The 15998-nt window shown below is 41.8% G+C and overlaps 1 protein-coding gene across 1 annotated transcript; it reads right to left on the reverse strand.

Annotated features, from left to right (window-relative positions):
- Window positions 1-661: 661 nt before the first annotated feature.
- LOC120519260 (gamma-crystallin S-1-like) lies at window positions 662-4564 on the reverse strand. Its single transcript, XM_039742410.1, has 3 exons — window positions 4556-4564; window positions 1265-1507; window positions 662-940 (listed from the first exon to the last, which is right to left on the reverse strand). The coding sequence occupies exons 1-3, from the start codon at window positions 4562-4564 to the stop codon at window positions 662-664; spliced, it is 531 nt and encodes a 176-aa protein (XP_039598344.1).
- Between the last annotated feature and the right edge of the window lie 11434 nt (window positions 4565-15998).

Below are 15998 nucleotides of genomic sequence, written 5' to 3' on the forward strand. Positions count from 1 at the left end.
CCTGTTAGACATAATAGATTTGCTTGCAAATACCCAGTTACAATGGCATAACATTTTCTGACCATATGTCATATATACTGTACATATGTTGTGTTCGTATATGTATTAATTAGTGAACACTATATAGAAACTTTAAGAGATGTAACCAAGTTATGTAAGCCTTAACAGAGACATCATAGGCAAGATTTCTTTTTCTTGTATGTGCAGTATTTCTCTTAGTTTCTGTGTGAATTGTTTTTACTTTGAATTTCACTAAAACTTGTAAGAAACTTCCATCCATCTATTATCCAACCCACTGTATCCTAAGTACAGGGTCATGGGAGTCTGCTGGAGCCAATCCCAGCCAACACAGGGCGCAAGGCAGGAAACAAACCCTGGGCAGGGCGCCAGCCCACCGCAGCTTGTAAGAAACTTGGACTGTGGGATTTTTAATATATGTTTCACACTCGGTGCCGGAACTTTTCAGTGAAGTTGAGGCTGTAGAATTTTGAAAACCCCCGACAAATTCAGCTACACTGGAGTGTGGCGAAATACTGGACACCAAACCTGGACAGAGTTCCCATTAAAGGGAAAGTGAGGATGCAAAACATAATAGTTCATAATTTTTAGAGAACATTTATTTCCATAAATTTTAGTTAAATACAATTTATTTCGGTAAGGATTACATAAATCCTTCTCTCATACGGCGGAAAGAGCCAATAGTGGAGCTGAAGCCTCCCCAATCGCTGAATCGCCTGTATTCACCAGGTCTCAGGAAGTATTGTCGGCCCCTGTAATTTGCATGTTCATAGAAGATCCAGTAGCCCTCCATCACGTTACAGGAGAAAATGTCATTGTAACGGAAGCGGTCGTAGACATTGGGGCAGTCATCTGTGAACTCCATCATCTGGCCTCCAAAGTCAGGTCTCTCGTAAATCCTCATCCTATAAGAGCCACGGTACTGTAAATATAAGAATAGCGCATAAGAATTAGGTGCTGCAAAGTTGCTGATAAGTGTGTGACACTATCATTCACAAGAAGCAATGTCAGTAAGGCTGCTCCAAAGTGAGCTGATCATATTTAATGATGAAGAGGTATTCAATAAAAAAAATAGCTTACAAGGCTCATCGTGTTTAATGGAACCTCTTTAGCAATGCATCCCCAACTCTAAATTTATAGCTCTGTACTTGTAAAGCAACCTATGTACAGGAGCTATATATGAAATATTGGCTGCTTGCCTGTGCTTGTCCCTACTGTGATTAGAATGATGTTTAATGGACCTTACTTGTGGAATCATGCGGCAGGACCTGATGCAGTCGTTGTAGCCCATCCAGCGTTGATAGTCAGGGTACTCCCCCCTGTGTAGAAAGTACTGGTATCCCATGTAGTTGGGCTTCTCATACAGCATCCAGTAACCGCTGTCCACACGAATGGAGTTGCAGCGGCTGAAGTAGGAGTGCATATCAGCACAGTCACTGCTGCACTCATATGAACGTCCCTGGAAGTTCTTGTCCTCGTAGAAGATGATCTGCAAAGTCGGTAAAGGCAAAGAAGCAGGGTTAGAAATAAAAGAAGATCAAGTCCTCAATTCCTTTAGACATAACAGTTTATTTTTTAAATAACCTCGTTTGCTAATCAGTAATGTAGCTTATTCTTTATATTTTTAATTTTTGGGAAGTCTAGTGGTACAGTGATCACTCCTGCTGCCTTATTACCCCCAGGGCCTGTGCTCAGTTGCCATCCAAGTGACAAATGTTCTTTAGATACGGTCATTTCTTTCCACTTTACAAGGGCAGGCATGTTAGATCATTTGCCCTGTGGGATTAAGTGTGCATGTGTGTGTCCTGACTTCATGTCCATCTATAAGTGGTTGCAGATTTGCTCCCTGTGACCCTGCAATGGAATAAATAGATCAATGGGCTCTTCACTGATGCCTATAATGTAATTTATGATGCATCAGTTACGTATGGCTTCAGATTCTTGTTAATTGCGAATTCCTGGGAAGCAACTGTGTGACCTTTCTCTTTAACCACATGGCTATGTGTATTTTCTCCTGGTTTCTTTTGACATCCCAAAGACATTTATGTTACATTGACTAATGACTCCAAGGTGTATGTATGTGTATGTGAACGTACCCTGTGATGAACTAGCATGCAATGTTAGCTTAGCTCCATTCAACTCTGTATTAGATCAACTGGGTTTAGCAAATACAGTAGCTGGATACACTACACACACACATGTCAGCCATAACATAATATAACAAAGCATAACATAATGAAACGTAAAACGAAAGCAATACAACAAAAAATTCTGCTCTGTTTTATTCTAGATTTCCATATAGGAGGTGGAGGAACACAATGGTTTGTGAAGCTGCCTTCAGCAACCTGCCCTCAGTAGCTAAACCTTAATAGTTTTCATCATGCACTCGGCTTTCCTTATACTTTCCATACACTTTGAGGTTTTCATTAGTTTGGTAAGATGTTAACTGTACTGGTCTCGATGAGAAACTAGCATCCCACAACTGCCAACCACTGCTTTACACAAAAGTTTTTGGCAAAGGTGCAACTTCTTGTAAACCTCTTGCATAATAAGCAGATTCAGAAAAAAGATGGTGGGTGAGTTTTCACTTCACTTAATGTCCTAAACAATATAAGGAAAATTAATTCTTGGCTGTTTTCTGCCTTATAGCTAGTGCTGTTTGGATAAGTGGATATACAGTAAAATAGACAGAGAGATCATTTAAAGTAATATACAGCATTACATCTACTTTGTATTCATAATGCTGTGCTTTCTGCATAAAATAACTTTTTAGGCTATGCAATGTCTTTGGCAGAATTCAACTTGGCCAGTAAACCTGGCAGAATTTCTAAAGAGTGTGATGAGAAGTCAAGCAAAATGATGCCTGCCAATAAAAGATGCCATTTAGCTTGACTTCTCACTACATTCTTCTTCTTTCATCTGCTCCCGTTAGGGGTTGCCACAGCTGATCATCTTCTTCCATATCTTCCTGTCCTCTACATCTTGCTCAGTTACACCCATCACCTGCATGTCCTCTCTCACCACATCCATAAACCTTCTCTTAAGCCTTCCTCTTTTTCTCTTGCCTGGGAGCTCTATCCTTAGCATATACACAGCATCTCTCCTCTGCACATGTCCAAACCAATGCAATCTCCCCTCTCTGACTGTCTCTGAACCATCCAACTTGAGCTGACCCTCTAATGTACTCATTTCTAATCTTATCCATCCTCGTCACACCCAATGCATATCTTATCATATTTAACTCTGCTACCTCCAGCTCTGTCTCCTGCTTTCTGGTCAGTGCCATCATCTCCAACCCACATAACATAGTTGGTCTCACTAGCGTCCTGTTGACCTTCCCTTTCACTCTTGCTGATACTCATCTGTCACAAATTACTCCTGACACTCTTCTCCACCCTTTCCACCCTGCCTGCACTCTCTTCTTCACCTCTCTGTACTGTTTGGCTGACCCTAATTCTAAAGAGTGTGACATACTATAAGATCATAGAAACAAATGGGAAATAAACGTACAACAGAGAAACAGTGATAGAAATATGCTAGTCATCTCACCACCCTGGATTATCTATGTATTAAGAAGAAAAACTGATTCACTACATGATTCCCTGTGCAGTGAATAATCTGCTCATTCAAAACTTGACATAAACAAGCTGCTGACTTATTGATGGGACTCTAGAAAATAGAAACCAGTTATAACCAGTTAAAATAACCAACTTCCAGTTTATGGTCAAAGAGTTAGAAATGGGAGTTCTGCTGCTTGCACCCTCCCCTTCTAGCAGTCTAACAGTGATATGACTCCAGTCTGGTGGAAAGTTGAGTATGTGTCATATTTGGAGTACATAAAATAAGTTTTGTCATGCAGCCATTCTTCCATTTTTCCCTATCCACTTCTTGTTATTAAAAGACACAATCTAACAGGTCGGACCCAGTTTCGTGTTGACACATAGCACCGATTTAGAGTTACTCTCAGCTCATTGGGAGCAGAAAGTGGAACTGCATGGTCAAATCCCACAGGAACTTACCAAAAGCATAAATCTCCAAAGAAATTAATATCAAGGTAGATATTGAGGTCCCTGAAGATGTAAATGCAATATCATAAACCACCAAGGAACTCTGAAATAAACCTTACTGATAAATACAATACAAAACAATACAATTAATTTTTGTATAGCCCAAAATCACACAGGAAGTGCTGCAATGGGCTTTAACAGGCCCTACCTCTTGACAGCCCCCCGGCCTTGACTCTCTAAGAAGACAAGAAAAAACTCCTAAAAAATCCCCAGTAGGGAAAAAAATGGAAGAAACCTCGGGAAATGGCAGTTCAAAGAGAGACCCCTTTCCAGGTAGGTTGGGCGTACAGTGGGTGTCAAACAGAAGGGGGTCAATACAATACAATACACAGAACAGAACAAGACCTCAATACAGTATAAAAATAAAAAATTTTACATTTTAAATGAAGACATAAGTTCAAAAGGACTATGAGAGCAGACTTTATAAAGATGAGTTACCCCAAGCATCCCACTGAATGCTTTCAACTTACCTTTCCCATGGTGAAGGTCTGCCTGTTGCTTTCTGTAGTAACCCAGTGCCAAGACCACTCTTTTTATACCTCTGGGTGAAATGTACATGTTTTGTAATGTAAATGTCCAAAAGTGCTGCCCAAGCAAAAGCTGGTCCACTATAGGCAGGCTTTAGTCAAATGAAATGTACGGCACACCCCTCCATACATGCTGCTTACATGCAAGCTTTAGAAATGCCGGACAATAGAGTGCATGCAGTGCCACAGCACATAAAAGAAAGGGGGACTCAGTAGGCAGTATGCATATTCCATATGCACTGTGTGCTTTAAAGAACAGCTGCATCAGCGTTCTCATTCTCCTCCATAAACCTGGTCAGCTGGTGGCTACGTGGCCCTTAGCTTGCATTACTTAGCTCCCTGATTGACTTAAATTGTAAAAAATATCACTATTACACTTAAAATGTTAAGCAAAAAAAGTAGGCAAAACACATTTAAGAAATGTCCAGTTACATTTTTGTAATAACATTTTTGTCTAATTACATTACTGACTTTGGTATAGAGGAGGTAGCATATCTAGTAGACTTAACATAACAAAATAAAGCTGTTCAATCACTGAGTGACCCTAACTTGGTCAGGCAGTCACTTCTCCAAACTGTTCTCCTGTTATGCTCTGTTATTTCATCTAACCTTGAGAGCTGATGTTCACCATGAAAAGCACCATACAAAAAAGGTGCAAGTATAATAATGTTCAATAATGTAGGGGGCCTATCTCTGTCTGTCTCTATAAATTTTGATAACATTTTCCCTGCGTTTTGATGCATTTCCTGTCCTATTTAGAATAACTGAATCCTTTCTTCGATTTTTTTTTGTTCAGCTTTGCAGTACAAGGGCTGTTGTAGAGGTTCTTCAGTGAGATCGTCTTTGAATATCCCACATAAAAACAAGGGTTTTCTTGCACACTGTCAGGCTCATCTGTCTAGGTAGAAAAAGAAATTACATTATCCCTTGCTTCCATTTTATGAATATAAATATTATAAATAGGTCTTTTTATGAAAAAAATTAAATAGACCTTAAATGAATATTATGGTTCAAATATAAGATCTAATTTTATATTTTTTCCAATTTTTCTTTTTTTTTTTTTTAAGTATAATCAAACATATAATATCCCTTGTTACTAAAAGTAAAGGCTGGCAAGAACTAAATAGAATAATGTAAGAGGTATTGTGGGTAAACCATCAATACGTGGCTGTAAACCTCAGAAGTTCTTCAAGTGCCCCAGTTAATATCCCTAGAATGTTCTCTGAAGGTTAAATTGTCCTCAGACCACCAGGTAAGAGAGCACATGACTCCTTCAGTCTATAGGTAGAATCCTGTGTGCTGTTATGGTGGACACTGAAGAAATGAGTATAACGTTAGGATTTTTTGAATGTAGCCCTAACAAGGGGATATAAGGACAGTTTAGTGTCATGGTCAAGAGCTTGAGCTTAAGTGTGGAGGAAGGCGCAGCCTGTAGGGAGGAAGTGATGTCAGAGGTCAGTGTGAGTCAGAGTGTGTTTTGAGCTAATAAAGCAGCAGGGTATGTTTCCTGTTTATTCCATTGCTACGTTGTGTTCCCTTTATATGTATCCTTCTATTGCTTTTCAAATAAATCCTTAATTTTGATAAATAAAACGCACTATTGGCAATTTTTGTTCAGGATAAAAAATATTTTGAATTTCTCAGCCTATCCCAGGATAAGCACTTCAAAAAAATGACCAGAGGTTTTTCAGAAGTTTCATTTACCTATTATTAAAAAATGAATTTGTGTGGATAAATGATCAAAATTCAGCATATCTATTTATTCATTTTTAACTGAGCCTGAATACAATTTCATGGTCAAGGAGATGGCATCCATCTCAGAAACATCACGTGGTCACATGTGCTTTATGCTGACGTGTGCTTTGCAAACACTAGAGTCTGTTGAGAGTTGTTGGTTTGTTCTGTGGTGTGAGATTTAAATAAAAAAAATACATTTTGCTCTTAAAAACTGGGTGTTTGGAAGTGCGCTTGTAAAAGTCATGTATACTTGTACCTGCTCTTGTTATCTATATTTGAATTAGCATCGAGGCGGCAGGGTATAAAGCAGCAGTAACTGATATTTGTAAATAAATAACAGTGATTCCTTAGTTTAAAGGAAAAGAAAAAAAGGCCGTGGCTGACTTCAAAACAGTAAAAGGTAGAAGCTCAGTAGTGCGCAGGTAAGCAGCCTGAATTAAGACGCCGATCAGGCACAAGGAGCAGTAGGAGCAAATAAGGTAGTAAGGTTTTATTTATTTGTCTATTTAAGATTAAACAGTTCTAAGCGGTCCAGAGGTACAACAGTTAAGTGGGCGACAGCGTATTGGTTCATTAATATGGGGGAATACAAACAGTGCGAGTGAAGAGCTTATAAGTAAGAGGAGCACAAAGTTAGGAGAAGAGACAGAGAAAAGTAAAGTTAACCTCATAGAAAGGCAAATAGCAGGCAGCTGAGAGGGGGAAAAGGTGTAAAATATCTGTAGCAGATCTTAGTGTTACCATTTAAGTTAAGGAGCAGCTGAAAGAAGAAGAAATGTAATTTTAAGAAAAAAAAAGGCAGCTTAGTAAATCCAAGTCAAATTTTAATAATGAGGCCAGTGCAATGCAAGTCCTGTTGGCTGTTGGACTTTTTAGATGATGGTTTGGAAGAGCCAGTTGTCTATGAGGGCTACATCTGCAAGAGATGCCAGCTGATCCAGCACCTTGAGCTCAGGGTCGCTGAACTGGAGGAGGAGTTGGCTGACCTGCGTTGTAATAGAGAATTGGCGGACTTGGCCCAGGTGTCCTTTAGAAAGTTATTGTGCACCCCTAAGGTGGCACGGAGATACCAGACAGGTAGGAATACAACAACAACAACAACATTTATTTATATAGCACATTTTCATACAAACAGTAGCTCAAAGTGCTTTACATATTAAAGAATGGAAAAATGAAAGACACAATTATAAAACAAAATAAATCAACATTAACATCGAATAAGAGTAAGGTTCAATGGCCAGGGGACAGAAAAACAAAAACTCCAGGCGGCTGGAGAAAAAATAAAATCTGTAGGGATTCCAGACCATGAGACCGCCCAGTCCCCTCTGGGCATTCTACCTAACATAAATGAAACAGTCCTCTTTGGATTTAGGATTCTCACGGAAGGGCTTGATGATGATGATGGTCACGTAGACTTCTTCCTTTTAATCCATCCATCATTGTTGGAGCATCATGAGGCTTTGAGTAGGTGGAGGTGGCGCAGGCCACCACCACAAAGAAACCGGAAAAAGAAACAGAAAAGAGAGTAGGGGTCAGTACTGATTTTAGAGCCACCATGAATAGTTATTATGATGAATTGAACATACAGAGTATCAGGATTAAGTTAAATTAAGATTAAAATGAAATTATAAAAAGGCCATGTTAAAGTAATGTGTTTTCAGCAGAATAGGTGGGTCACGGTCACAAGGTGTAAGGTAAAGGGTGCACACTGTCCGGGGGCATCAACCCCAGAATTAGAAGTGTCTAACCGTTATCATGTCCTGGCGGAGCTGGACGGTGACTCTGATAATTCTGAGGTGGTAGGCAGGGTTGAGGAGCCCCAACGGGCCACCTCAAAACCAGTTCCCAAAAAGAGAGAGGTAGTGATAGTTGGGGACTCAATCATTAGGGGGATTGAAGCGCAGGTGTGCTCCAGAGAGAGAGAGTCTGCGGTGTGTTGCCTTCCGGGAGCACAGGTGGGAGACCTCCCTGGAAGGGTGGATAGGCTCTTGTCCAGAGCAGGGGTGGATCCAGTTGTCATTGTCCACGTTGGAACAAATGACATTCATAAGGGTAGTCTGTCAGTTCTTCGTTCCAAATTCAAAGAGTTATGTACCAAGCTGAGGAGCAGAACTGACAAGGTAGTCTTCTCCGAAGTTCTGCCTGTGCCACGCGCCAGTCCAGGTAAGATTGAGGAGATTAGAAGGCTTAACGCGTGGCTCAAATCTTGGTGCAGGGTAGAAGGGTATAGGTTTATGGGGCATTGGGACTCCTTTTGTAACAGATGGGACCTGTTCGCCTGACGGGTTACATCTGAACTGGAGGGTCACCAATGTATTGGGAGGCGTATGTGTAGGCTAGTCGAGGATTGTTTAAACTAGGGAATGGGGGGGCAGGGAGTTTAGGACAGGCCAGATTTAGATCTATACATGGAAGAACAAACAATGGTGTAGAAATAAAAATGCATAGTAATGTAAATTTTAAGCAAACACGTAAAGATAGAAGGATTAACACATTAAAAATAGCTTGCCTTAATGCTAGAAGTATCAAAAATAAGGTAAGTGAGTTGGAGTTGTATGTAGCAGAGCATAATTATGATATTATAGCAATAACGGAAACCTGGCTAAATAACAAAGATGGGGATGAGTGTAACATAGAGGGATACACATTTTTAGGAAGGATAGACAGAACAGAAAAGGAGGTGGGGTTGCTGTTTATGCCAAACAGGAATTAAATGTAAGTCATCTTCAGTTGGATGATGAGCCCCATCTTAGTGAGGACATGTGGCTTCGCCTGGAAAATATTAGGGAAAAGGTCTCATTTTAGGAGTGTGTTATAGACCACCCAATTCAGACAGTAATTTCAACACACATCTTTTAGTAATATCAAAAGGCAAGTTTACAGGGGATATTATAGTCATGGGGACTTTAATTATCCAAATATTAACTGGGATAACCTTACAGATGGAGGAGCACAAGAGCAGGAGTTTTAGAAGTAATCAGCGACTGTTTTTAACACAGCATGTTAAAGCACCAACAAGGGGTGAAGCCTGTCTGGATTTAGTATTCTGTAATAATCAGGATAGAATTGAGGGTGTAGAGGTGATTGAACCACTAGGGTCAAGTGACCATAATGTAATACAATTCTCAGTATTTTGTAAGAGTACAGATGCAAAGACTAAAATTGTTAAGTTGAACTTTAGTAGGGCTAATTTTGAGCAGATGCGACAAAGTCTAAGTAGGATAGACTGGGATAAGCTTTTAAATGTGGAGACAGTCGAGGAGCAGTGGAACAGGTTTAAAATGTTTTACATGTAATGCAGGACAGATACATACCTAAATTTGGAAGTAATAGGAAACTAAAAAACTCCACGATGGATTAATAAAGATTTAAAAAGAAGTTGCAAAGGAAAAACTGCTGTATAAGGCATATAAGACTAATGACTGCAAAGAGAACCGTAGCGTATGAGAAATGAGGGCAACCATTAAGAAGGATATCAGAGAGGCTAAAAGACAGTTGGAGAGGAATATAGCAGATAAGGTGAAAGAAGACCCCAAGAGATTCTTTCAGTATTTTAGTAGTAAAAGAACAGTTAAGGAGGAGGTCAAGTTCATCAGGAATAGTAAAGGGGAATTAAAAGATACAGACAATGAAATAGCAGATGCCCTAAACTTACATTTTTCTGAGGTGTTTACAAGTGAGCAAGTGGATAACCTGCCAGAGGTAAACAACTACTAAGGAGGTACTGAGGGATTTGGAAATTGTAGAGGGAGAAGTGCTGCTCAGATTAAATAAGATGAAATCAAACAAATCACCAGGCCCAGATAATATTTATCCTCGTGTTCTTAAGGAGGCTAGTGAGTACATATATAAACCCTTGACACATATTTTTAGGAAGTCACTGTGCACTGGAGAGATTCCAAAGGACTGGAAAATGGCAAATATCATCCCATTATATAAAAAGGGTGACAGGGCAGATCCAAGCAACTATAGGCCAGTAAGCTTAACAAGCATCACAGGAAAATTAATGGAAGGAATTATTAAGGATAAGATTGAGCAACACATGACAAGGACAGGAGTTATTCTGAACAGTCAGCATGGGTTCAGAAGGGGGAGGTCGTGTTTTACTAACATGTTGGAATTCTATGAGGAGGCAACAAAAGGATACGATCAAAGTGGAGCTTATGATATTATTTATCTGGACTTTCAGAAAGCATTTGATAAGGTGCCACATGAGAGGTTGGGCATCAAGTTAAAAGAAGTGGGAATTCAGGGTGATGTTTTTAGATGGGTGCAGAATTGGCTCAGACACAGGAAGCAGAGGGTGATGGTGCGAGGAACCTCATCAGAACTGGCGATGTTAAGAGTGGTGTTCCACAGGGGTCAGTGCTAGGGCCGCTGCTATTTTTAATATATATAAATGATTTAGATAGGAATATAAGTAACAAGCTGGTTAAGTTTGCAGATGATACCAAGATAGGTGGATTAGCAGATAATTTGGAATCCGTTATATCATTACAGAAGGACTTGGATAGCATACAGGCTTGGGCAGATTTGTGGCAGATGAAATTTAATGTCAGTAAATGTAAAGTATTACACATAGGAAGTAAAAATATTAGGTTTGAATACACAATGGGCTGTTGGAAAATCGAGAGTACACCTTATGAGAAGGATTTAGGAGTCATAGTGGACTCTAAGCTATCAACTTCCCAAACAGTGTTCAGAAGCCATTAAGAAGGCTAACAGAATGTTAGGTTATATAGCACGATCTGTGGAGTACAAGTCCAAGGAGGTTATGCTCAACCTTTATAATGCACTGGTGAGGCCTCATCTTGAGTACTGTGTGCAGTTTTGGTCTCCAGGCTACAAAAGGACATAGCAGTACTAGAAAAGGTCCAGAGAAGAGCGACTAGGCTGATTCCAGGTCTACAGGGGTTGAATTATGAGGAAAGATTAAAAGAGCTGAGCCTTTACAGTTTAAGCAAAAGAAGATTAAGAGGTGACATGATTGAAGTGTTTAAAATTATGAAGGGAATTAGTACAGTGGATCGAGACTTGTATTTTAAAATGAGCTCATCAAGAACACGGGGACACAGTTGGAAACTTGTTAAGGGTAAATTTCGCACAAACATTAGGAAGTTTTTCTTTACACAAAGAACGATAGACACTTGGAATAAGCTACCAAGTAGTGTGGTAGACAGTAAGACGTTAGGGACTTTCAAAACTCGACTTGATGTTTTCTTGGAGGAAACAAGTGGATGGGACTGGCGAGCTTTGTTGGGCTGAATGGCCTGTTCTCGTCTAGAGTGTTCTAATGTTCTAATCAAATGCAAAGCAATGATCAATCACGGACAAAGCACCAGGCCAACACACAACCATAGTCACAGCAGGACTTTGGCGTCGGCTGATCTGGGCTGCAGCCCAGGGCCCTGTGTGCTACAGGGGTTCCGATATTCGTAAAGATGGACCAAAATATTTGTTCTTTGTTTTTTAAAGAAATATTCCTGCTGCCAGACTGTCTGATTCAGTCCTATTGAAGTCTTTTATCTTTATCCCAGAGCTAACTCATCCAGCTAGTCACATGCACACCATCATCTAGTGAGAGAGGGCGGCTGCTTGACAGCATCTGTGGTAGCAGAAGAGCAGAAAAAGGGTCAATTAACAGTAAGCAACCAATCTAACCTGCATGTTTATGGGATGTGTGGTCCTGCCCGGCCAGGACGCCCAGGAGGACCAGAGGAGGGCTTGTGCCTCCTCCAGACCACGAGGGGGCGTCCGTCCTGGTTATGCTGGGGGCCACGGGTAGAGGGCTTGGAAGCCCAACCCTGTAGGGGCCCGTGGCCACCGCCAGGCGGCCCAGGTGCCTGAGGAACCCTGAGCCCAGCACTTCCGCCACACCAGGAAGTGCTGGGGAAGACGACAGGGACACCGGACGGCTTCGGGTGCGCAGCGGCACTTCCGCCACACTGGGGTGTGGCTAGGACTGATTGCCGGGAAGCAGCTGGAGCCCATCCGGGTTCCCATAAAAGGAGCCGCCTCCCTCCAGTCAAGGCAGAAGTCGGGTGGAAGAAGGACGGAGCAGGAGAGAGGACTGGAGGTGGCCAATAAGGCATTGTTTGACTGTAAGGCCTGGACTTTGGGGGATCGGTGCTGGAGGCACTGGGGATTGGAGTGCACGGTTAATTTGTATATAGTGTAAATAAACAGTGTGTTGGGTGAACTATGTTGACCGTCTGTCTGTGTCCGGGCCAGAGTCCACAGATGATATCCATCCATCCTTTATCCAACCCGCTATATCCTAACTACAGGGTCACGGGGGTCTGCTGGAGCCAATCGCAGCCAACACAGGACACAAGGCAGGGTGCCAGCCCACCACAGGGCGCACACACATACTCCAAGCACACACTAGGGACAATTTAGAATCTCCAATGCATCTAACCTGCCGGAGTACCTGGAGGAAACCCACGTAGACACGGGGAGAACATGCAAACTCCACGCAGAGAGGACCTGGGAAGCAAACCCAGGTCTCCTAACTGCGAGGAAGCAGTGCTACCCACTGCGCCACCGTGCCACCCTTATGGGATGATAAAAATTTATTATGACTTTGCAACTTATAACTAAATAAATACTTTGTAATATAAAAGCTATAGTTAATACTTATACTTTATAGAACAAACCTCGTGATATGGCCTATCACAAGGTCGGAGTGTGCAAGCAGTTCTTTCAGGTGCTCTTGTCGTCTCCATCAAACTTATTTTGTTCTCTCTGAAGCTACCACTCAATTTGACGGTAGCATTAATGAAAAGGTCCTATTTATGTTATTCAGTTTGGAACTGGTTTGTTTTTCTGTGTGTTCAAACAAATCTGTATCTTTTATGCATTATGAGATAGTACTTTGTACAATTTACAATTGCATTTTATCATTAAACTTGTTACAACTCTCTGAGACTGCAATCAATGAAAAGTGTTAAACATATGTGGAGCCGACCCGGACACAGACAGGCAGACAACAATTACAAATGGTCACTCAGACCCAGTTCGTGCACAATACCCCAACACACAGTCCTGGCCACACAAATGCCTTTTCTTCGGGCCGCCTCCACACTTCTCTCGTGCCTTGTCCTTCTTCCACCCGACTCCAGCCCTGAATGAAGGGAGACAGCCCCTTTATCCATGCTCCCCGAGCTCCAGGTGTTTCCGACATGCCCCAGCGTGGCGGAAGTGCTGGCTGTTCTCCCGGCAGCTCTCCGGGTGTCCTTTTAATTCTTCCCACCAGCACTTCCTGGTGTGGCGGAAGTGCTGAGGTAACAGGTCCCCAAGGCATTGTGGCGCCTCCTGGCGGTGACCACGGGCCCCTACAGGGTGGGGCTTCCATGCCCTCAACCCGTGGCCCCCAAAGCAACCAGGATGGCGGCCCCCATGTGATCCAGGGTGGGCGCAGACCCACATCCGGTCCCTCATGGCGTCCCGGCCGGGTCATTGCCCCTGGCATCCCTGCAACATAGATAAGTTGAACTCTATTGAATTGTATTCTTCATGCAAGAGGGATTTTTCTTCTAGCTTCTGCTCTCAGTTCAAATGTCTGAGACATATCAAATGAATTAGAGTTTTGTTATTTTGTAATAATGGTATTTCATATATTAGTACTAGTGTATTAATATTGCATACAATTTACTGATGGATTTGAATGTAACATTTGATTGACTTATACTTTTATTTAAATTTGTCTGCATTAACTTTGACAAAGCTTGATAAACTAACATTGTTAGTCTCAGATGTAGCTTTTGCTGCAGCAGTTTTCTCCTTCCTCTGTTAACTTCCAGACTAGGAACACATGGTATATGGTTCTCTTTTAACAGGATGATCAGAAGCGTCCTAAAATGGACTCACAGACAATGAGGGAACTGGAAGTACCTGGGGTGGTGAACATCCGGGAGGATCAAAAATAAACAACATAGCCTAACCCTCCATTTCACATGTTGCCAGGACCCCTTTTAAATGAAGGAACTGACGACAGATATTTCACTTCACTTTTGGACACTCAAGTAGCACTCCACCAGTTGACAGAGGGGATCTATCCTTAATAACTTGGGAAGCCTCCAACATCACAAGTGCAGGGGAAATCAGAGCTAAAGATACCATGAAAATTTGTTAGGCTGAAAAGAGTTACTTTTAGAAGAATTGGATTGGACTGGCACTATAAAGTCTTAGGCTCTGTAAACTTCAAATGAATTATTATTTTCTGAATATTGTTTTATTGAATTATTATTATTTTATCATGATTAAATAAAAGCATCTTACATTCCATAGTTTGAAACTATTAATAAGAGTTTTTGTATTAGTTGTCTGAGTGCCTCCTACAACTCACACACTTAAAATTCTGTTTTGAGTTTATTGAATTGAATTAAGTTGTAAATGCTGTTTATGTGTAGTTTAGGGCCTGGGGTTCAAGGGTCACCACAGAAATCCATCAGATTCTGTTCTGTGGATGTTTTGATCCTCTTCTCCATTATTTAATGATTTTAGCTGCCTCTCCCTCTTGACACGTTGACCAGCACTTCATCAGTGTCCTCTGTATTTCTTCACTGAAAAATGTAGGAGAAGCATAAGGCAAATGAAGAGCAACCCTCGAAATCCTAATGTTCCACAAGAATACTTATCATCTATATATATAATTCACTAAGGCAAGACAACCATGGAAAGCACGCCGGAAGGGGCGTGGATTCACTAAGCTGCCGACAAGTGAGACACCTATGGTGCACGCAGGAAGGAGCCACGCCCACCAACTCCAAGACCATTGGATATGACGACAACTCACAGAGCCACGCCCACCAACTCGGACGTGATGACACAGAAAAACCGGCGTCATTTATATTCGTCTGTCGTAGAGATCACATGCAGCTCCGACCCACGTTGACTGTTAATAGAGGCATGTTTCTCGCGGAGGTGAATCGCCATATGCGGCGTGTAAAACTGTTTGCGAGGGGTATCCCATGGGATCCTTAAAACGTTCCTTTACAACTGAGGTTAAAACACAATGAAGTGAGCAGTCTTTAAAAAATGAGTTTTCGGTTACGACGCACGACCGCGTGCACTATAGCAAACTGTTTTACATGCTACATACAGCAATTTGCATCCGCGACAAACATGCGTCTTCTTAGATACTCCTGCACTTTGTACACACCCCTCTCCCACCGTGGTCGGGTGTCTTGGTGGATTATATATAGAAAGGCAGCCAAAACCGCACAGAGCAATGAAAAGTCTACGTGAGTCACAGGTGCATCTGGACTGTACAAAGACTCGAGTGACGAGTTGGAAGTGGGCACATGAGCAGGCAGTGTATACTGAACGAGAAACCAGCAGACTAGCATGACAGAGGGAGCGGAGTGGATGTCCTTCTCCCGTTCCACCCTGAGCGCCGCACGGACGATTGTGTGTTGGTTCGTTCCGTGCATTGGTTAAAACCAATGAAGGAAGCAGTCTTTAAAACCAATAAGCCCTGTGCCTCTGTTTCATTACCGTCTCACCTGCTTCACCAATGCAGGCCCCGCAACAGGGCAGCCAACCGGGTAACCAAAGTCTTTGGGTTCAGGGGGGAGTATATGGTTATAAAGCTGAAACTTAAAGGAATTGACGGAAGGGCACCACCAGGTGTGGAGCCTTTCGCTTC

This window comes from Polypterus senegalus, chromosome 1, assembly GCF_016835505.1.
Source record: "Polypterus senegalus isolate Bchr_013 chromosome 1, ASM1683550v1, whole genome shotgun sequence".
Classification (NCBI taxonomy): domain Eukaryota; kingdom Metazoa; phylum Chordata; class Cladistia; order Polypteriformes; family Polypteridae; genus Polypterus; species Polypterus senegalus.